This window comes from Anthonomus grandis, chromosome 2, assembly GCF_022605725.1.
Source record: "Anthonomus grandis grandis chromosome 2, icAntGran1.3, whole genome shotgun sequence".
NCBI lineage: Eukaryota > Metazoa > Arthropoda > Insecta > Coleoptera > Curculionidae > Anthonomus > Anthonomus grandis.
Window position 1 is genome coordinate 17,137,245 of NC_065547.1, and position 23,728 is coordinate 17,160,972.

General features: G+C 38.0%; 1 protein-coding gene across 4 annotated transcripts in view; it reads left to right on the forward strand.

Annotated features, from left to right (window-relative positions):
* Positions 1-16,817, forward strand: part of LOC126733619 (scavenger receptor class B member 1) — a 154,179-nt gene extending 137,362 nt beyond the window's left edge. For all 4 annotated transcript variants that reach the window (XM_050437002.1, XM_050437001.1, XM_050437000.1 and 1 more), the window contains 8 exons: positions 1,007-1,167; positions 7,734-7,875; positions 7,964-8,170; positions 11,238-11,464; positions 11,523-11,689; positions 15,558-15,679; positions 15,830-15,955; positions 16,009-16,817. In XM_050437002.1, the coding sequence (XP_050292959.1) occupies positions 1,007-1,167; positions 7,734-7,875; positions 7,964-8,170; positions 11,238-11,464; positions 11,523-11,689; positions 15,558-15,679; positions 15,830-15,955; positions 16,009-16,251 (1,395 nt within the window). In that variant the 3' untranslated portion in view covers positions 16,252-16,817. The remainder of the gene's footprint in view (positions 1-1,006; positions 1,168-7,733; positions 7,876-7,963; positions 8,171-11,237; positions 11,465-11,522; positions 11,690-15,557; positions 15,680-15,829; positions 15,956-16,008) is intronic.
* Positions 16,818-23,728: the final 6,911 nt, after the last annotated feature.

Consider the following 23,728-nt stretch of genomic DNA (forward strand, 5'->3'; position numbering starts at 1 on the left):
TTGCCACATCTTGAAACTGATGCTGTATTAATATTTTTAATCCGCAAAATAGGGAAAGTACTTAATATTCATCATTGGAAAAATTTAAAATTATTTCAAGAGTTTGAAATACTTGAAAAATAACCTGAAATGTAAAAATGTCAAGTGTCTCTAACTACGTGGAAAAAAATAAAAATTGGATATTTAAGAACATTTTAACATCAATTTAACATGGTTGGTCCTTTGAGTCAGATCTAGACTACAATTTGACTATTAGGTTGTACAATGCCCAAAAAAGTCTTTGATGAATATAAAAATTATATGGATTCTAACTTAAATTTCCAACAAGGTTCTGCGTTTGCAAACATTCCGACAATATTGGCAAATGATATCGTTGGTTTGATATCGTTTGTTAATATTACAAAATATTTTATACGTATTTTAAGTACCGCTTTCATTCAGTCCCAGAACGTTAACCATTCGCCTTTATTCTCAAGCAAATAGAAATTAATAAAATTGAAAATTTCATGGGCCATTAACGAGTTTATGATTCAACAATCAACACGAGTCACTTTCTATTTAATGACCCTAATTTTTTATGAATTTATTATTAATTTTGCAAATACTACTACTGATGTAATTATAATAATAGATGTTCCCATGCTCCAAAATTTTTCACTAATGTAGCAGCAAATGTAGGTTGTGTGAAAGTAAAATTGCAGCAGTAACACGTAATTAATGAAGTCTACAGTCAATAATTAATAATGCAGACATTGTTTTGTTAAAAATGATATTGTAATATTATTAAGTAATTACGCTCATCTGGGTACAATATTAAATACTTTTCAGTGAAAACTTATAAAATATGACCTGACGAAAGCTCAATCAAGTAAAACTACCGATTACATAATTAAAATCTGGTTTGTTACAAATACATAAACTCAAGGTTTGTTTGTTACATTCTAGTTTATGTACAATATGCACCTTTTTTTGTATATTTGAGATGAATTTTGTTTTTTTTTTGCAGGAAGTAACGTTACGGGAAGGCTCCCAAACGACGGAATGGTGGGCCAGGCCTCCCGTAGTACCAATGATCAAAGTTTACATTTACAATGTAACGAACGCCGACGAGTTTCTCAATAATGGTTCGAAGCCTATTGTGGATGAATTGGGGCCATATGTTTATTTGTAAGTATATCTTCTCTTGATGAATGAAAAAAAAGGTCCTTCCAGCGGGATATCTCCCAAATAACTTCACACTATTTGGATTGTTTCTTTAATTATTAGAAACTTGATTTCTGATTGTTAAATACTATTTAAACTGGCATTTACATATTCAAGGTGAAAATAAAAATATTTAAAATGCCAACACAACTCATCACATAACTTGTCCTTCCAGCTGGATTTATATAATTTATTGACAAAAATGAAAAACTATCAATCCCGAAGCATCAAACATAAATGAAACACATAAAACATTATCTCTAACTAGTTGAAAATTTTTTTAGTGACTGACAGGAATACAGAGAAAATTCTTATAAAAAAATATCCTAGTAATAATTTTCAACTGGCTGGAAAAGTTTCAAAAGTAACTCTCTTAATATAACTCATTTAGAAAACTGCCTTATTCAATCTATTTTCTTTGATCTAAACGGCATAGGATCTTTTAACAATTTTTTACAGTACATTAAAATCCATATGCTCCCAGACTATTGAATTGTCTACCCGGTTTTTTTGACTGAAAGCGTTGTTGCCACTGGTGCTCTATTAATGTCCCTAATGCTCTTTTATTCAGAAAAAAAAGCAAAAAAAAAAACGTAGCATTGAACATTGGAAAAATAAAAAATATTCGAGAAGTTTGAAACACCTGAAAAACCTTAACTGCCTAGAAAAGTGTTAAAAGAAGCCAGAAAAAATGCAAAATTATTCCAGATGCTTAAAACAGATGAGAAATCATATTAACCTCCAGGAGAACTTTCAGAACTATTCCAGGGCTTGAAACACATGAAAATTCTCACCAACTTCTAGGAAAACTTTCAAAACTCAGTTGAACTTTCTGGAAAAAATGAAAATTTATTCCAGAACTTTGAAACGCATAAAAAACCACCTTCCAAAAACTTTTTGGAAAATTTTAAAAAGTGAGCCTACCTACTTAGATTACAATAAAAATTCTTCCAGGAGCTTAAAACATAAGAGAAATGACATTAACTTACAGGAAAACTTTCCGTCAGTATTAGTCTTTTGACAGACTATCATACTGAAGAAGTATGATTTTCTAGATATCTAGGGGTACTAATGAGTAATAGTTACGATTCAACGAGGGAAGTCCTATCAAGAATTGAATAGGCCAGGAGGATATTTATCTGCATGAAGGACTTCTGCATCTCAGGCGTGACCTAGACCTAAGTCTTTGAATCCAAATAATACGATGCTACGCATTCCCCATCCTCCCTTACGACTGCGAAAGCTGGATCCTTAACCTCTCGCTAGAAAAACGGATTAGAGCTTTCGAAATGTATCTTTATAGGAGAATACTACGCATATCCTGGATCGAAAGAACAAGTTCTCAATAAAATGCAGAAAGACAAGGAGCTGATGCTCAAAATCAAAGAGCGCAACTTAAGATATATTGAGACAAGATAGATATGAAATACTTCGGTTAATTATCGAGGTTAATTTAATTGGTCACTTCTGTTCAACTGACCTGATTAAGCTTATAAACGCACAAAAATTAAGACAGGCATGGCACGTAAGAACCAGAGAATAGACTTGTCGCTTAATATGGGACAGAGCACCAGAAGGAAGGCGACTACTTGGAGGACTGAGACAAATGGTTATATATTAACCAATTGTATATACTTAGTTTATATCAGTCTTTTACCATCATCTATCCATCTGGTCTGTGATCGTCCGTTGTTGCCCTGGCTAGTCCATGATCTTTATTCTCTTCCTCTATGTGTTTAACGAGAGTCCTCCATCCTAGCTTTATGACATCCATCACTTTAGATCTACGGCGAATTTGTTCTCAATTTGTTCGTTCTATTTAGTTCGTTTACTTTTATCTCTTAAACATATCATTTAACGCAAGTGTAAACAATTTTGGTGAGATGGATTCGCTCTGCCTGATTCCTCTGCCAAGTTTATTCTTGTTTGCCTCTAGTCCTATTCTAGTCCTGCAATGCAACTTTGTAGTTGCATTGCAGGACAAGCAACTACAAAGTAGCTTTATCATATATGATTTTAATAAAAAATGTGTAGAAAAAGATAATTAAAATCATTCCAGGAGCTAAAATTTTACCTCGATTGTCTGGACAAATATCAAAAATGACGCTGACTATCTGGATAAAATTAAAAATGATTCTAGGACTTGATAAAAAATTATCCTCGATGACAAGGGAACATCACCGATCTTAGTAATTTTTACCCAATAAGCCTCCTCTTGCAAGTTTTAAAACTGTTCAAAGAAATGTCACAAAAATAATAACAAACAAGTTCGACCTCTACCAGCCAAGAGAGCAGGCAGGTTTTTGAAGAGGGTTTTGCACAATAATCATCTACGGAATACAACAAACTCATTGTTCTAATTTTTTTCGATATAAGTAAGCATTTGACAGTGTAAATCCTGCAAATCATGACAAAGACACGTATGGACACCAGATGCACAACAGTCAAACAAATTTTTCCATCATATTAAAATCCCATATGCGCCCGGCCTAATGCGGCTTTAGATTAAAGAAAACAGATGATCTCACTTTTGGGCTGAAAGCCTTGTTGCCACATTTGGAAACTGGTGCCGTTTTAATGTTTTATTCAGAGAAAATGGCGAAAAGAAGAACTTAACATTCAACATTGGATTAAAAGTTATTCCAGATGCTTTGAAATACCTGAAAAATTGCCTGAACTACCTAGAAAAGTGTTAACTTCTCACAACGTAGAAAAAATGAAAAATTATTCCATGTACTTGAAACGAATGAGAAATCACATTAACCTCTAGGAGAACCTTAACTTCCTGGAAAAAGTAAAAAATGTTCCAGGAACTTGAAATGAAACAATAACAACGAACAAACAGGAATTTCTCAAAATAGCTAAAGCGTTTTACGCCAAACTATATAGCGACAAAGATATGAGGGAACATAATGCAGACATTCCTAGGATTCAAAATCAATGCTCAGAGGACATCCCAGAAATTACTTTAGGCTAATTTGCAGGAGCACTCTGAAATATAAAAAATAATAAAGTTTCAGGAGATGATGGAATAAGTACTTTGCATAAGATTTATTAGTTCAAAACCTGTCTAGTAAAAGGTACAGTAGCGGGTTAAAGCCGTGATAATTATCCGAAGAGGGCTTCGCAGAAATGATCATCCACATCGCCATTGTTCTAATATTTGTCGACTATAAAAAGACATTTGACACTGTAAATAAAAGAAAAATCCTGCAAGCCTTAACAAAGACACGTATAAGCCACAAGTGCACAACAGCCAAATAAATTTTTACATTACGTTAAAATACCATATGCTTTAGATTAAAGAAAATTGATGATCTCTCTCTTGGGCGGAAAGCGTTGCTATCACATTTTGAAACTGGTGCTGTTTCAATGTTTTATTCAGAGAAAATATTCCAGGTGGTTGAAACAGATGAAAAATCACATTAACCTCCAGGACAACTTTCAAAATTAACCCTAATATCCTGGAAAAAAGCAATAATGATTCTATGAGCATGAAACGCATAAAAAATCACCTCAACAGGAAGTAATTGGAAAAGTTTAAAAAGCGATGCTACTTATTTATAAGAAAATAAAAATTATTATAAAAACTTCAAATACATAAAATATTGCATTAACTTCCTGGAAAAAAGTCAAAAGTGATCCTGACTATTTGGAAAAAATTATAGATTATTCTAGGGCTTGAACAAACATGAAAAATCACGTTAGCTTGCAGAAAAGCTTTACAAAATGACCTTAATTTGAAATATTTTAGGAGCTGGATATGCATGAAAAAATCTTTTGGAATAGTTGGAAAAATGATGCTATTTACTTAACAGAAAATACAATTGATTCCAGGAGCGTGAAACCATAAAAATTACCTTAACTGCCTGGAAAATTTTGAAAAGTAACACCCAGTTTGTATTTTGTAACTATTATAAGTGGTGTCTCGACATACATAAATCTATACATAGAGATAAATAAGTGTATAAATCTATATATAGACATGAACCAAAATCGAATATTCGAATAGAGCAAGCGACAACGCAAGAAATCCAGATTAAGAAAGACAAGGATGTATACTCTCACCAATCCTATTCAACTTATAGGTACTCAGAAGCTGTCATAACCAGAGCATTTTCAGAGCAAGATATAGGTGCTAAAATAAATGGCATCCAAGTAAACAGAAACTCCAAAAGATCTTCAGATACTAATTAATTTAATAGTACAATGCAGCGAAGAATACGGATTATCACTTAACATCAGCAAAACAAAAATAATGGTATCTAAATTACCACAAAACTTCTCTGATATGGTAAAAAAAATCAAGGAAAATAATGATGGCTCGGAAGAAGTCAGGATCAGAGTGGAAAAAGCTAATGCCACATTTACGAAAATGAAGAAGGTGTTGTGCGAATGAGATGTTAGCCTGAAGCTTAAAATTCTCTTTGTGAGATGTTACGTGTTGTCGGTTCTTTCCCAAGGAATTGAAGCGTGGACATTGAAAAAGGTCGATACCAAGAGATATTTACTATTAAAAAGCGAAACTGCAATACTTGGGACATGTTATGAGCGAAGATAAGTACCATTTACTGCAAACTCTTATCCAAGAAAAAATAATGGGCTAACGACCCATAGAAAGAAGAAGGAATGGTTGAAGAACTTAAAAGAATGGTACAATTACAACAACTGCCAACTGTTTAGATCTGCAGTATCATAAATACGTTTAGCTTTGATGATAGCCAAATTTCGGAACAAAGGCCTAAAAAAAGAAGATGAAGATAATAAGATTGTAGTTGGTCTACTGAATCTGGCACTTTTTAATACATTAACCTTCTTTCTAACTTCTTGCTATATGAATATCCTCATCATTTTTCTTCTATAACTAAATCAAATCATACTCCCTGTTATAATTGGTCCTTCAAACCGGATCTGGGCCATAACTGGACTCTTCTGTTAGGTTGTACAGTACCAAAAAAGATTTTAAAATATGCCAAAACCTTCTGCAATTGGTAATTAATTCTTACTTAACATCTCCAATCAATGTAAATACCGTAATATAATAAAAAGCAAATGCCGACAACAAGTCCCGTTTAATACATACTAGTGACGTAAGTAATTACTTAACCCACACCAAAAGAAAGCTTGAGATCGACCCAGGGCGGGTTACACAATGTGAAAGTTTAACAAAAGTCGTGGAAATTATTAATTTATTTTTTCATTAGTTTTTAATTAGTATCAGTCGAGCATGTGAATCCCACAATGAAATAATACGTTTTCTCACAAGAGTCTTAGTGTCTTACACATAAAAAGACATAGAATACAGTTTTGGCAATTTTTAATGGCGCTTGCGTCACTTTTCCTTACCGCACGTGAACGTATTTTAAATTTTATAATAAATTTTTTCAGATAAAGTACGTTACGTGATAGGACTATAAATTGTTGTTACTTAAGACCGTATCCGGTAGTTTTAGAAGGGTTTTAAGATCTTTAGATGAAAATTTCGTTTGATGATAAATAATTTCTACTTTTACAAGGTCTAAGTTTATAAACTGTCGTTTAAAGTTCAATCGAAAGTTGATAACTTTTTGATTTATACTTTCTAAGAAATCATACTGCTTGCAGCCCTCGCAACACAAAAAAATCCTAGAACTAACATTTTTCATTAACTATCTATAATTGATTCAATTAAAAGCCTTTAAGAAATCAATTGTTTTACTTCCCAAGCAAAAAGCTTAAATGATTAATAATTTTTTAATATGATAAAAAATGAATAATTAATATGCTTTCTTTATCTGAACAGCGTAGCCATAGTTCTTTTTTAAGAATTCTTTAGGCCGTATACCTCGAATATACCTTATAATATTTATAAGTATCAATATTTTCTATAAAATATTATCAAGTGTATCTATAAAACCAACTTTGAACTGTATAAATTATATGGCTTAAAAGATATAGATTTTTTACAATAAATAAATAATAATTCTCCTATGAAAATCCTTATCGGACTATTATTCAGAGTATCAACGGTTATTTGCAAGTTTTTATTTCTTCTGAGCGATTAATGAGCCACTGGTTTAAGTTGCTAGGGCTATTTTGTGTTCCCTTTTTTGCAACTAAGGAAAAAGGATTTAAACTCAAATTAGAAAAAAATTCGTGACAGTACGGGCCTGAATATTGCCTAGAAAGATGTAAATATGCATATGCGTACGAGAGAGATGAGGATACAAAACTTTAAGTGTGTGATGGGAGGAACTGTCACATGTACATTCTTTATCTCTGTCTTCTAAAATGAAGCGTAAAACAAATAGCTAGCTGCGTAAACAATCGAAATGTCTCGATTTGCTTCTTATTTAGTCCAAAGCTTATGAGTAAATTGCCACGTATCTGTGCTTACTACATTACATTAATAAATCATATGCGCTCGGACTATTGCAACTTCACTTTAAAGAAAATAGATTATGCGCCCTTTCTTGGGCTATAAGTAGTGTTGTGACTTCCATTTTTTAAACTGGTGCTGTGATAATATACTCAATGCTCTTTTCTTTCAGAGAAAAATGGGAAAAGAAGAACGTAACATTCAACAACAATGGAACCGTGACTTTCCATCAAGAGAAAATCTATCAATTTGACGAAGCCTTATCTTCAGGGTCCGAAGATGACGTCGTCGTGGTACCAAACATTCCTATGCTGGTGAGTACTACTAGAAACTTCTCATAATATTAGAAGATATAATTGTACTAGAGTTGTTACTGTGACTTAATTTTTACTTTTATTGCAGAGTGCCACCTCACAGTCCAAACACGCAGCAAGATTTTTAAGGTTGGCGATGGCCAGCATCATGGACATTTTAAAGATCAAACCTTTCGTTGAAGTATCCGTCGGGCAACTTCTATGGGGATACGAGGATCCGCTGTTGAAGTTGGCCAAAGACGTTGTTCCTAAAGAACAGAAGCTACCTTATGAGGAGTTCGGGCTTATGTATAATGTAAGTGAAGAAGATTTTTTAATGTGAAATATTAGATTACAAGTTGCCAGCTTTGTTATTTTCTATAAAATGCTCTATTTAATATTATTCATTTGGATTCTATGTGAAATTTGATGCATATCATGCCATAATTCGGTTGAAGAGTTTTCGAGATGATTCCAACCCCTAAGATAGATGACCTTGATATTTTCACTAAGAAGTACCCCAGAATCACCGACCTTGTCCTTCTGTCCTTCTCCCTTGTCTTTTTCCCAGGCCAAATTATTAAGTGCCTCAGAGATTTGTCTTTTACTGAGGCCGAGACATGGTTCGGGGATTATGAAGGGGAAATCTTGCCTTTCCAGTTCGTCGGCCCGCTCGTTGCCCTCGACACCCGGGTGTTCTGAGACCCACCTCAGTCTCACTTTCCTGTGTGCTGCAAGTTTTTCCGATGCGTCTATGCATTTCTGAACTAGCGCTGAGCTGACGCTGGGTTTCTGGATCGCCTTGAGGGCAGCTTGACTATCAGAGTAGATGCAAATCCCCCCGTTACCCTCCAAACCTTCTCGTTTGTTTGCTACTTCAAGTATAGCAAACAGTTTCTCTTGGAAAACTGTGGCGTGTTTCCCTAGCTGAAAGGATTCCCCTGTGTTCGTTTCAATCCTGTACACTCCGGCGCCGGCCGAATTGGTGCTTTTCATCCATGATCCTACTGTGTACCAAGCCTGGAAACCACTTGGCTCTTTAATTGGGTTCGCCGACCATTCTTCCCTTGTCGGGATTTCGACTTAAATCCCCTTCTTTACCTTTAGTTTGCTACTCGCTAGTGTATCTGGATGTTAGAATTGGTATGTTCTTACACATCCTGAGAGCAATTGTTATAAGGCCTTGTTCTAAGTGAACATTGCGCCACTCTCCTCTATCCTTCATCCTTTTATGCGCCGCCATGGCCTCCCTATCAATCCAAACTGGGAGGTTCGGTAGCACAAGCAGAATATTTAGTGGTGTCGCAGGTATTGTTCTTATGGCTTCAGTAATTCTTAAACAGACCAGTCTTTGCAGTCTAGTCAGCTTTTGGGCGTTGATGACCTTTAATGCGGCTGGCCACCATACCACAGATCCGTATGAGATCCTCGATCGTATAACTGCAGTATAAAGCCACTGAAGAACATAAGGTTTTAGACACCATCTTGCACCTATTGTTCGCCGTAACTACCATATTAGGGCTGTTGCTTTATTAACTGCCTGCTCTACGTGAGTAAATCGTTTTGATAAGCTTCGATATGTATGTCAGGAGGGAAAAGTGGACTGTATTTTTTAGTTGTTAATTGGAATAAAAGATACTTACAATTCTCTGGATCAACACTCTTTGACCGGCCGTCTGCACTTCTTGTATCAGGTGAAAGAAAGGTGGGTTTAAGGAGAAGAAATGGAGGTTGACACTGATCAAATTAAATTTTAGTTGTACAAAGGATAAACTATACGTGACCGCGTTTTAAGATTAAGTGAAGTTAATATTTAAAAATGTCAAAAGAACAAAAACATTCCGTCGAATTGATGTGAAATGCCTCTGTCGAAAACGATCTACAGAGTGTGTACTTGTTTAAAAACGTTATTTTATAAATAGAAAAATTAATAAAAAATAGTTAGCCAATTAAATTTAAAAATAAATACATCCAAATTAATAAAAAAGAACAGTGAGTTTTGAACGTAAGCTTGCTGTATATAATAAATTCCAAGTATTTGACCTGCTGCCTCAAAGTTAGGCGAGTCTGATACATAGTGGGAGGTTTAAAGCCTGTCAAATTCCGCCTCTTAGTAAAGAGAATAAGCTCAGTCTTTGCTGGGCTGACCGACAGCCCTATTTCCTGACATCACTGTTCCACTATCCCGCACGCGCCTTGCATCTACTCCCAGACTGTGTTCACGAATTTAGCCATCACCATCCGTGTCCCCGTCCGTCGTCCGCGTGTGCCTGTGCATGGAATCCTTCAAGTTCTAGCTTCCTGAGACTGTCCATCACCAGACACCAACGGTGTCGTCATCCGGTTTCCTAGTATAGTACTGATCTTCCGGTCTTCCAGCCCTGTTTGGACCTACCTGCTCATAGCTCATCCTCCCCGATAGATAAAAAATCCATCCTGGCTTCGGAGGATTTGGGGGTAGGATCCCCTGTCTTGTCTGTGGTCTCTTTTTCACCGATGTCCCTTTCCTGTAAATTCATGATTTTTTTTTGGGTTGGTGACGTGTGTTGTCGTGTTTTGCACCTAGGGCGTGTGCTTATGTATGTAAGTGTTGTGTTAGGGTGATGTATGTGAGGAATTGAAGAAATGCCGCACCGCCAGTCGGCTCCCCCATAAGTTAACTTGGTCAAGACTTTTCCTTTTAAGAGGTTCCGGCAGCCGTAACTGTATCCCCCTGATAGATGCAGCAAAGTCCTACCACAGGTACCACCTGACACTATTACAGCCATTGAGATTTTTCGCCAGTTCAAAGGGCAGACCCCTAGGCTGGCTAGGCAAGGGTGGTCCCTTATACTAACTGACGGTCGAAGGAAGGGCCTGAAATCTTGGTTGTTACGTTGCTACCTCTCCGGCTGGCTCCATGTAGGGCTTGATCTTGTTTCCTCATAGGCTATGCCGAGCAGTGCTGCAACCCCTCCAGCGAGTATTCCCTTTGCCTTCTATGGGCTTGGGACCATCTAGGCAATCGCTTTGGGCCCCATTAGTTTATGCTTAGTAGGTCTTCTTCCAACGCTTCACTAGGCGGAGTTCACTGAGAATAATGAAATCCATAATGATTTCAGTGAGTCAAAACACAAAACGTGAGATTATTAACAGCTTATATATCAAAAATCACTTTACCAAGTAGATACATATGACCCCAAAATTAGAATCCAAAAATATAATATATGAGGTGTTCTATTTAAAATAACGAACTTAGCACCCACTTTCCGTATATCCTGTGGTTTGTCTAGTCTGAACATACTTCAGAAATATCACCTTGTAGTATTCCATTAGGTTCTCACATAATTCCTTCTTAAATATTGATCACAACTTCTATGACTAATTTAATATGCTCCCCATAGAAAAACGGTACTTCAAAAGACATAGTGACAGTCTACACTGGCGCAGATGACATAACCAACTATGGCTTAATAGACAAATTTAACGGAATGCCCAAGCTACCGCACTATACCGAAGATAGGTGTAATGACATCAAAGCTTCGGATGGTTCCATTTTCCCACCACACTTAACCAAGAATAGCACCATTCACATCTTTGACAAAGATTTATGCAGAAAACTGCCGCTGATGTAAGTAATACTTACTTAAACTCTGAAACGTAGAAATAAAAAATTGTTTTTTTTTTAGATTTGAGAAAGAAGTTTTGGGTTCAAACGACGTGCCGGCCTACAGGTTCACCCCGCCCAAAAACGTATTTGCAAGCGCCGAAGAGAACCCTGATAATATGTGTTTTTGTCCTCAGGGACCTCCGTGTGCTCCATCTGGGTTCTTTAATGTGTCCCTGTGTCAATATGGTAAGTCACTTCTAAAAAAATGTTATGCTAAAAGTACAGGAGTTAGTAAACTTTTGAGTCGACTCGAGGGAAAGACCAAAAAATTTAAAACATCTATTTGAAACTCTAATTAAGTTAAATTAAATTAAACACGATATAGTGAAAAAAAGAAAATGATCGAGCAACCAGGAAATCTAAAAATTAAATTGAAAATTTTAAGTGGGATTTTTTAATACAAAAAGTCATAGATCCGGCTCGAAGGACCAAGAAAATATCAAATTAAATTCTGCTTGGAAGCACAGACCAAAGGACCAAAAAGAATGCACAATCATTTATTTATTTAGAAATCAGTCCAAGGGTAAGCAATTAACATTCCATAAATCAAAAACCATTATGACAATTGAATTAACTAGTTGAATAAATCTTGAGTAAGGCATATTCAGATCAATTGAGTACTGAGCAGACTCCATACTCTGGTGACGTTTGAAAAATTTGCTCTGCACATTCACCAATTCATTCACATATATATCTAATATATAGGTGACCAAATAACAGAGTTAAATTCTAGTCTACTCCTGACTATAAAGAGTTAAACAAAGGTGTAAGGGTATTTACATTATTAAAAGATTTACAGTTTCGCATAATAAAACCTAGCATCTGCCTCGCACCATAAACTATCGTCTCCATGTGCTCAGCGAAAGAATGTTGAACACCAATGAACACCCCAAATATTGTGCACTGTTCTGACCAAAATTGAACCAACATGATAATCGTATTCTTACTCACAAACATCACTTAACACTTATCGATATTCAATAACAGCCTCTTCTGAACACATCAGTCCTGAGCAGCGTGAGATGTATATTGCAGCCTCTGGCAATCGTCGTAAGTCGCCCCGATCAAGTACAATTTTAAGTCGTCTGCAAATAATTGAAAATGGAGAACTAGATCATCGCCGATGTTATTTATAAAGACCGAAAGTAGCCAGGAGTAGGGGGCCAAAATTGCTACCCTGTGACATGCCTGATATTGCTACAAATTGTGCGGATTTATATCCATTGTACTAAATAAACTGTCTACGACCAAGCAAATAAAATAAAAGCTTAAGTTTTTTAAGTAGCATGTCATGGTTAATCTTATCAAAGGCCTTAGAGATGTTGGTAAACACCACATTCATCTGACTCTTTTTATTCAAAACATCAGCAAGAAATTGCACAAAACCAGCCAGGTTAGTTGCTATTGACCGATCTCTCAGAAGCCGTGCTGATTTGACGTAAGCAGATGTTCAATCCTTGTAATTAAATAGTCATACAGTAGCATTTCAACAATTTTTCGAAAAACCACATATCAGAGATAATAACTTATATTTTTTAATATCTCCCTTAATCCCCTTTTCAAAAATAGAACAAATTTTGCTGAGGTTACATTGTTCGGCATAAATTTCCCTGCTAAAAGATTGAATATTTTAGCCACAAGTTCATCTAAGACGAAGATAGTATCTTCGATACAAAAACTGGGTATTTCATCAGGACCCTTGTTAGATTTTAGACTTTTAGTGACCCTAATGGCTTGTTTCTTTCTAAATATCAGGAGAGTGATGGTGCTATTTTTTTTAATATTGTCTATTCCAAAATATTCCGCAAATGTTGTCACAACCCCCATTGGTGTATTTACTGACATGTTCCCTTTTGACATGCAGGTATTGTATTTTTAATAGTATTGTAGAGTTTTTACCGTTCGTTAAGTGTGAATTAAAACAATCGATGCATAAAAATAGTCAACTGATTGATTTTTACACTTACACTACTAAGCACGATTACTTAAGACTACAAATATTTATTTTAACCGTATTTATTTACTACTATTTATGTCCAATTTAAATATTGCGCTAAGATTCTGAACTTTACTACATTGCACTGCCAGCTGACTCTCAGCGGCGATGCGGCTTCTTACACACTCCGCTGAAGATTCGCTGACCTTCCACGTGTCTCCAGAGACGTCTTGAGGTATGTCACTTATGTCACTCTAGAATGACGGAGAACAGCTAATATTTTCGACGTTTCTAATATCGTTATTCTGCCCCCTCCCTAAGCCCATTTGGTCCTGAAATGAATCCAAAAATAGTGAATGTCGATATCGACGATATCGGCAGACTCCTCTTGTTCGTTTATAAGATTGCCATTTTGTCAAGTATCAGCAATGATGCTGAGTGGTTCTTAACAACTTAGCATCTTTCTTCTCTGCCTGCTGACAATACTTGAAGTCCTTCGGATGGAGTCTTTTTGCGGTTCACTGAAGAAGTGTTGATAGTTCACTGTAGACGTGTCTCTTCGTATCGACCTTCCTTAGTTTGCGGAAGTGGAAATAGCGCCTTCTGTAGGGTGTCTTTTTACGTGACATGCTTTATCACGTGGATGTGCTAGTAGTAAATTCTACCCCATATCAGAATCACGGAGTTCATCCAGAAATTCTTGGACCCCGTTCCATGATTTTTTCAGGAAATTTGGATATACCAGTCGAATGTGAAATGTCAGCTTGAAATTGTTGCGAGGACTCTTCTGACTTCTGGCACCGATCTTTCAACTGCATGTGGTTTCAACTGTGATTGGCCATAACGCATTTACAAATGCCTCACCAAATGATTATAGACTTCTTACTCTTCGGGGATATTCTTTGAAAAATGGCAGCAGCCTCTCCTCTCAAGGCCAATGTAAGGGCAGATTTTGTTTGAGATGCATCAGCCCAACAGATTCCGTATTGCCGTAAACTTCGTTCTTGTTGTCCATTACTGAAGGTCTACAGGGCAGTTAATCGATAGTATTGACGTCCAATGTTCCAATTTTGTTGTGAACTTGGGAAGGAAGAATCCGTTTTTACAGTGTAGAAGGTTTTTCCAGAATTTCTCATTATTCTTTTTTAAAATTGGCATTGTTTTCCAAAATTATTTTTTTCCGAGCTGGCAGAATTCATTGTTAGATTTTCACGAAGCTCAAATTTTAGATCGGCGAGTGTGGCAGAGTGTTCTTCTAATTTTGCAAAACTTTCCAGCAATTTAGGTTCCTGGTTAGCAGAATTTTCTTGCAGCTTTTTCGAATTTACCAGCAGTTTAGTTTTCAAGCCTTGCAATATTTGACCGCCGATGTCGATGGCACCAGCTAAAACAAAGTTGTCTGGGTCAGCGCCTTCCCCTAGCAAAACTCTTATGAAGCCGCTCCCGCAGGTTTGCCTTATTTCCCGTCGTATCGCATTTCCTTTCCTCTAACACTCTTTTTAGTTTAGTCACTATTAAATCCACTAGCTTTAGCATTTTCACACACTTTAGTTCAATATATTTTTCCGACATGTCCAGTTGACTGACGTCCAATTCGCATCCAACAGCAATGTAGCGTTTTCGCCATTCGTTAGGTGTGAGTTGAAACAATCGAGGCTCGAAAATAGTCAATTGATTTATTTACACACTTACACTATCAACACTGGAAATATCAAAAACATCGATCTCTCTGCTATTTATGTCAGATTTAAATATCGCACCAATATTTTGATCTTCACTGCACTGAACTGTCAACTGACTCTCAGCGACGGTGCGGCTCCTTATACGTATTCCAGCTGACCATGATTCCGGAAGATTTGCTGACCTTTCACACGTCTGCAGCGACGTCGTGCGGTGTGACCCTTGTGTCATTCCGGAATACAGAGAATAATTCCGTAATACCGATAATTTTCTCGGTGTTTCCAATATCGTTACAGTATAATGATAGTTATGAAAATAAAAAATATTAAAATATATAAGTCCGGCTGGAAGGACCAAAAGGTGTAAAAATAAAACTGCAAGAATACGTATGTTGACACAACAATCCTTAATTAATAAATTATGTACTTCTTTTACTAGACTCGCCGGTTTTACTATCCTTCCCGCACTTCTATCTTGCCAACGACAGCTACAGAACAGCCGTGGAAGGAATCAGCCCTCCTGATGAGGAAAAACACAAGTTCTTCGTTGACGTACAGCCAGTAAGTCCTTCTTTTATTATATAAAGTTGTTTTAATTGTTTAAAATCTGGGAAAAAATTATGCGTATTTGATGTATTGTGCATGCTCTTTGCTCTATATCAAAGATAGAGGGAGCGAGAAAAATATTATGAAACCTATAATTTATTCCAGCAAATGGGCACAGCGATGAGGGCGAAAGCCAGAGTCCAAATCAACTTGGCAGTCTCCCAAGTAGTTGATATCAAACAAGTGGCCACCTTTCCAGACATCATCTTCCCCATTATGTGGTTCGAAGAGGTAAGATTGAAATTATCTCATAAAAAAAAAGAAATCAAAAAATTTTTCCACAGGGTCTGGACAGTCTTCCAGAAGAAATGACCGCCCTAATGAAACTGGCGACCGCAGTTGCCCCTATTGCCCACACCGCCCTCTATGCCACCCTCTTCGCAGTGGGAGTTTTACTGTTGATCATTGCGATTTGGAGACTTTTACGTGGGGCCAACAGACTGAACTCCCTCCAGTTGGCCCCTGGTCACGTGGGAACCCCGGCCAAAGGCAAAGACGTGCCCATGTCAAATGTACCTAAATACTAATTTTTTAAAATTTAAATCAAACAGACGTAAATAACTAAAAGATTTGTTGCTCAATGTAAAAATTTTCGGGAAATTCAAAGCGCGTCCATGGTTTCTGTGATAAATCTTAACAAGAGATGGATACATGTACATAATATAGGACCCTTTTTATCAGTCTTAGTGCAATAATTATCACCTGTTTGTTGGTTGGAAAATAGGGGTTTAGGGTCTTTTGTACTTAAAATAAATTATTACTTTTAAGGTGATGGCGTCTGCGTCAAATAAGGAGACAACGAATTGACGATAATCTATGAACAAAGTAATTTTATACTTTTTTTTAATGACAATTTATTGTAAATAAATATCTCTTTTAATATTTGTTCTTTTATTTACTTGGAACGGTCGTGTTGGTACCAGTACCACGTCTAACAAGGCCATTTTAATCCTTTATCCGATATTTTGTGTATATTTTTAGAATATGAAAACTGTTATTGTTAGTTAAGTATTGTTAATTTAGTTGTTAGTAATTTGACGGTTATTTGTACGATATAGTTTTGTATAAGAAATAGATTTTTCAGGTTAGTTAATTTTGGCGTTTTTTTCATAATTCCTTAACCAAATGGTTGTGGTTTGATTTACTAAAATAATCAAAAAACCTTATTAGAAAACGCACTAAAAAGGTATAAAATCTAATATTTTAATTAAGGAGACTTATGGATCCGGCTCCAAGGATTAAATAAAATTCTGTTTAAAGGACCAAAACATTGAAATATCTATTATATATATTTTTGCAATGCAATAAAATGAACGAAATTCATTAGATCTCTTGCATCTTCCAGGCAGTAAATATTGAAAGGCATAAAGGAGAAAACTATCTAAAAAAAGGAATAAAATCATATTATTAAGTGCCTGGCAGAAAAAAGTAAAGTCTCAAGAAAACTTTGTAAAAAGATTGATTTATCAAAGGATAGTAATAATGATTGATCAGCTGAAGCACAGGAGTTGCTAGTAAAGCAGGTGAATGATTAAGGTTCCTTTACCTAACTTAAGAATGTTTCTCTCTTGAAGTGTATCTTACTTCCTGGAAAAAATTTATACAATAGTACATTTACTGCAACTTCCTGGAAGATAAACTATTTCAACTGCATAGGACCGTAATTTACCACTTCCAGTTGACTTCTTGTCCTTGTTTTCTTCTTCATGGCAGTTGTAAACTCAGAGAATGAGAAAAGAATTTTAATCAATAAAGGGAATAAAGTCAATGCCCAAGCAAATGAAGTCCTTAATTGCCTATAAGGGAGAATCGATGCCTCTAAACAACATTATGATAAAGATTGATCCATCAAACCAGAGCAGATATTCATTATCAGCTAAAGCATAGGGATTGTTGGTAAAGAAATCCGATTAAAAATGTTTAGCCCAATGCAGGGAGAAACCCCCTGCAGTGAAGTGAAGAAATATGAGAAAGAACGTGAAACATTTTTTTTCTCGAAAAAGTAAACAATGACTGCAACATCCTGGAAGACATAAACCATGCATTCAACTGCCCATGGTCATAATTTACTTCTCCCTGCTTTGTTTCTTCTTGGCAGTGAAAGACTCAAAGAATCAAGAGAGAATTTCAATAATTTGTCTAAGAGAATCATTCCCTTAACTGCCTAGAAGAAAAAACCATCTCTCAAAAATATAATTCTGATAAGGCAAATGAGTCCTGTAGGACGGAATCGGTTTTCAACAAAGTGCTCGAGCATATTTAATGACAATAGCCTCTTCGACACTTGTACAATACTCGAGTCTATGACACCGATACGTTTGTAATGAGATGGAATGCGAATAACCAGATAACATTTCCGTAACTTTCTTGTTGAACTTCATATCGAAATCCTTCCTTGTAAATCAGGAATAAATCTGCAAGTCGTTCTGCCAACAATTTGCTGTCCATATCTATCAATATCCACTTCTTTCTTGTTTTTCTTCTTATCCTCAACAATAAGTTCTTTTAATGGAAGAATGTCAGCCAAAATACTAACTTTGTAGAAGACATATAGCATGCTTTCAACTGCTCATGACCATAATTTAGTTCTTCTAGGCATCTGACTTCATGTCCTAGTTTGCTTTTTCTTTGCAGTTGAAAACTGAAAAACAGAAGAGAATTTCAATAAATTCTCTAGAAGAATCAGTTGCTCAACTTTCTCTTACTTTGTGATAAACATTTATCATTCAAAGATTAAAGTACAGTATTTATGATTTATCAGCTTAACCATAAGAATTTATGGTAAAGCAAGTGAATTGCAGTTTATTCGCTCAATCTAAGGTTTTTTTTCCGGAATTAGGTGATGGAACTTCCTGGAAAGCATGAACGATGCTTTGAACTACCAATTGCCATAATCTACTTCTTATTCCAGATGGATAATTTCATGTCCTGGTTTCTTTCTTCGAGGACTAAAAGAATCAGAAAAGAATATCAATAAAGTGCCTAAGAGAATCACATCTTTAACTGCCTAGAAAAAAGAATAAATGCTTCAAGATGTAAAACTGTGACTTCCTAAAAGACATAAACCCTACTTTTAACTACTCATAGTCATAATTTAATTCTTGCAGGCAGTTGATCTTATATCCTGACTTGTTACTTCTTGGCAGTTGAAAAACTGAAAGAATCAGAAGAGAATTTCATTAATTTATCTAGGAGAATCAACTCCTTAACTGTCTAGTGTCCTCAAGCTCAACTAATTGGGGGTCTGGAAGTGAGGTAATAAGTGAAAGGGAATGAAAGAAGTACAATGCCTGCAATTTATATTCATTAAAATAAATTGTGTTCAAACCAAATAATTCGTCTTTTTTTTCGTTACTTATCAAAATATTGTTAATTTTTTTTTAAATGGAGAAATAATTTAAATTAGGAAATCAATAGACAGCCTTATCAATATACAAACTTTATTGTTTATATTTGTGGTAATTAAGTTTGTTGCAATTATTATTTGATAAAAACAGCAGTAAGATTAATTATTTATTAGAGCCCGGTGCCGGTAATTCTGTAAAAATCTCGTCTCGTCTAAACAAAAGTGGAATCTCCCGCCCAGTGTATATTTATTTGGAAATTTTTAATAAAACTGTGGCAAATGGTATATTATCACCAATTGTTTTTTCATATAAGGAGCAATTTTGGACCACAAGACACGTAAAAATTTTTCGTTGAAAACATAAGAATATTATAAAAAATATTAATTATGAAAAATCTACAAAAACAAATATTGTTTTATGTATTTTTTCCAAAGAAAAAAAAAATAAAAAATAAAAACCCTCAAATGAACGTAGAATGCGCATACTGTCATTTGATGATCGGACACTTGTAGTGCAACTGAGGGTCCCAAGCTCTAAGGAGGAGGTGACACGCATGCATCAGAGGGAGTTCATATATCTCCCCTTCCACACTTTTGTGTTGACTGAGGCCGGGCCCTAGGAAAGTTTGCCCCGGTAGCGATGTAACAACTAGGGTCTTAAGGCACTTTCCCCAGGCCGTTGGATAGTACAGCCTTAGATACCTTAGCCGGTGTAGGGTGTTCGAAGGGTAATGGAGCACATCATCCTTCGAAAAATCCCAGGTTACGTAGTATTGCTAGGTGGCACCTGGGCAGGACCCTGCTGCGTAATTCGGGGGATATAATCCTTATTATGGCATCATCACCTTAAAGTAAATAGGAGAAAGAAGAGCCAATGAACTTGGGTATTCCTGTTCCCACCCACGACGAAACTGATGGAGAAATACCATTAGGAAACGAGTTGGAGTTGCTAGGTTCCAGCTCCGAGATAGAGACGGTTTTCAATGACCAACCCAGTGGAGGGAGAGCCGTACCTTGAATCCAAGGGAATCAGGGAAAAAGCCCGCGCCGAAAGAAAAAGGCGGCAAAAAAGGGAATATAGGAGAAGGAAGAGGCAGGAGCAGCGAGAGGCTAAGAAGGAGGCCACCCGGGCCGGGCCTCAAGCCCAGTCAGAGAAAGGCCCTTTCAGCCACTCATCTGCTTCTGGCTCGTCTGCTTCTAGCAAAAGAGAGGAGTGGAAGAAGGTCCACGGGCCGGAGGCCAGGAGAGCTAGAAGAGTTGACCAGCAAGGAACTGCAGCAGCGCCAACCGAGCCCACCTTTTCGGCAGTCACCAGTAAGCCGTCAGAAGGACAAAGAAACACCACCGAAAAGGATTAACAAGCGGCCAAAACCGGTGGGTCAACTGAAGGATGGCTCTAACAAGTCGCCCCTGAAAACGGGAGAAAACGGGTTTGCTAGCCACGGAAAAGCCCGCAACGGGAACATCCAGCAACTACAATTCCGCATCATCAAGGACGGACGTGGTCACACAGCCACAGAGGGGGATGGGACTGTCACTGTGGAGAAGGCGGGGTAGATAAGAAGGCATCTCATCTCAGAAATGAGAATGGTCATTTGTAGGCCAGCCGGAAAGCCGGAGATGTCTCTTCGCTTTAGGAACTCCGGTAGAACAGAGGCGGGGTTTTTCCTGGTAACAGCCGAGATGGTTGCCGCCCGTTGGTAGGGGAGGGTTAAAGGTTCGGTGCGACCCGGGCGGCAAAGCCCGCCTTCCCTGGCCGGTGAAGGTAGCCTTGGTCCTCGAGAGCCAGGGAAAACCAGACACCCGGTCTCTTGGGTGTAGAATTTCTCTAGGGTCAACACATCATACATAGCCTTAACGTCAGGAGGTGGCAACCCTTTCAGAAGCTAGGAGAACCGGGAGGCTGGGCTATGAACTTCCGGATCCGCCGGTCCGAGATGGAGAAGCTGCAACAGGCTGGATGGCAACTCTTCTACGAGCTAGGTAGAAGGGAGCCGGCCTGGCTAGTTGCGGCGCCGTCAAGTTCTGGTGTTTCTGGCCAGTAAGAGTAATCACAAGTTAATTGTTGCAAGTTTATATCTTCCGTACGACGTTACACAGCTACGGATAGATTAGTTTCTTTAATTAGGAAAATTAAGAGATTACATCACGGCAATTATCGGGTGCGATGCGAACGCACATAATACGGTATGGGTAGTACCAACGAAAATGCGCGAGGTGTTGCGCTTCTCGAATGTCTCACTTATATCGGAATACCTTGATGTCGTGAACAAGGGTGCGGAACCTACTTTTATGAATTGCAGCCGAAGAGAGGTGAGTATCAAATGACATAACCACGTCAGATCACATAATGGTTCGATTCGAATTAAAGTCGAACGAGGTGATTGGATCTCTTAGGAGAAATCCAAGAACCATGGACTAAGCTACCTACAAATAAGGCAAGCTCAGATAGGAGATGTAAAATACGCTCTCTAAAGGTAGGAGACCGCTGGACAAGCACTAAAGAGGAGGCACTAAAACATCTCCTCGAGATTTACTTTCCAGGAGAGGGCAATACGGTTACAGACCTGGTCGAAAACAATCTGATTGGGGATTGGCTGGAGAAATAGTGACTGATAGCGCTATCAAATGGGCAGTGAGTGAATTCTATCCATACAAGGCAGCTAGGCCAGATGGAATAATCCCAAAGATGCTGCAGTCGGACCTGGATTTAATATTTCTTTAACTGAAGGATATTTTTCGAAATAGCGTAGCAATGGGATATGTACCGAAGGCATGGCGGGCAGCGAATGTGGTCTTTATCCCCAAAGCCGGCAAAGAGGCCTACAGCGCGACCAAGTCTTATAGACCCATCAGTTTACCGTTTTTTCTAATAAAAACCTTAGAAAGGATGATCTATGGACACTTTACTGAGGTGATTCTGAAGGCAAATCCACTGCATAAAAATCAACACGCGTACACAAAAGGGCAGTCTACTGAAACTGCTCTACACGCCGTAGTTGAAAAAGCCGAGAGAGCCACCAACAACAAGGAGGTTAAATTAGCACTCTTCTTTAACGTTGAAGGAGCCTTCGCTAAGGCTCGAAGACCAGTCAGATCTGCGAGGCTCTACAGACCAGGAGTACACCAGCTTTAATGGTCCGTTGGGTCAGATCAGCGCTGCGAGAGAGGACGGCCAGCTCAGCTCTAGGAGATCAGCGGGCAGAGATCAGGGTGAGTGATGTGTGGCGCCAAAGCTCTGGTGTTTGGTCCTGGATGGTCTCCTAAGGCAGCTTGAGCAGGAAGGGTTCTATGCGCAGGTCTATGGTGATGACACACTGGTTATAGTCACAGGCAAATTCATTGAGGTAATGTGAGATCGCATGCAAAGCGCATGCAATATCATCCAAAGGTGGTGCGTGAAAACGGGCCTCTTTTGTCAATCCTGACAAAAAAGAGCTCATACTTTTCACGAAAAGGAGAAATGTTGCAGAACCGATATTTATGTACCAGAAACCTCTGCAGATCAGGCAAGAGGTCAAGTACCTTGGTGTGTATCTGGACAGCAAGCTAACGTAAAGTAAACATGTCACCGCGGCAGTCAACAAAGGAATCCCCACCCTGTAACAACTTCAAGTTGGCAGAAAGTGAGGTATGAAGCCCAACATCCTGCACTGGTTGTACCCTGCTGTGATCAGACCTAGAATGGTGTACGGTTCGGCAGTCTGGTGGACGGCAATAAACAGGTCTTCAAATGCTCAAATACTAGCTAGAATTCAAAGGCCGGTCTCGGCATTACAGGTGCAATAAGAACCACACCAACGATCACTATCCTCCTGGGCTTGCCGAAACTCCCGCTGTGGATTCAGAGGGAGGCGCTAGCAACCTTTGTAAGGATGAAAGAGAGCGCCACATGGCAGCATCGATTAGAGGTAGTACACAGACGGTTCAAGAATGACCCACACATCAGGTATCATAGAGATACCGTTCGAGGGCAAGCTTTCTCGCATGGAAGACATTCGACAGTCTTTCAAGTCGAAGTGTTCGCCATACTCGAAGTGTGTACTAGGGAAGTCAAAGAGAGCCAGTAGACTGAAATAATCATTTACTTTGACAGCCAGGCCGCGTTAAAAGCAATCGAAGCACCCAAGACCAGCTCGAAACTGGTCCAAGTGCAGGGATGTGCTAGATGCATTAAGTAAGACGGTTCGAGTGTGTTGGGTTCGCGGACACAGCGGAGTGGAGGGCAATGAACGAGCGGACGAGTTCGCGAGACTCGGATCAGCTCTCCCACTAATTAGCCCCGAACCCTAACTTGGACTTAGTAAGAGATACATTTCCCATATCCTAGACAAGTAGGCATGGAAAAAGGGCTTGAAAAACTAGAATAGAAACAGCGGTTGTGAACAGGCCAAAGAACTGCTATCAAATCCCACTAAAGCTAGGATAGCGTGGCTGCTGTCCCGGCACAGAGGGATTATAGCAGACCTGCTGAGTGGAGTCTTAACAGGTCACTGCAGACTCAAACGACATCTGCATTACTTAGGCGTGGTGCCCAGCCCGCTATGCCCCAGGTGTGGCCTGGTGGAGGCAACGGCTTAACATTTTATAGAAGAATGCGAAGGATAGGCTAGGATCAGGAGAGAAACCATAAGTGCTCCGCTTTTGCCACAAGAGGA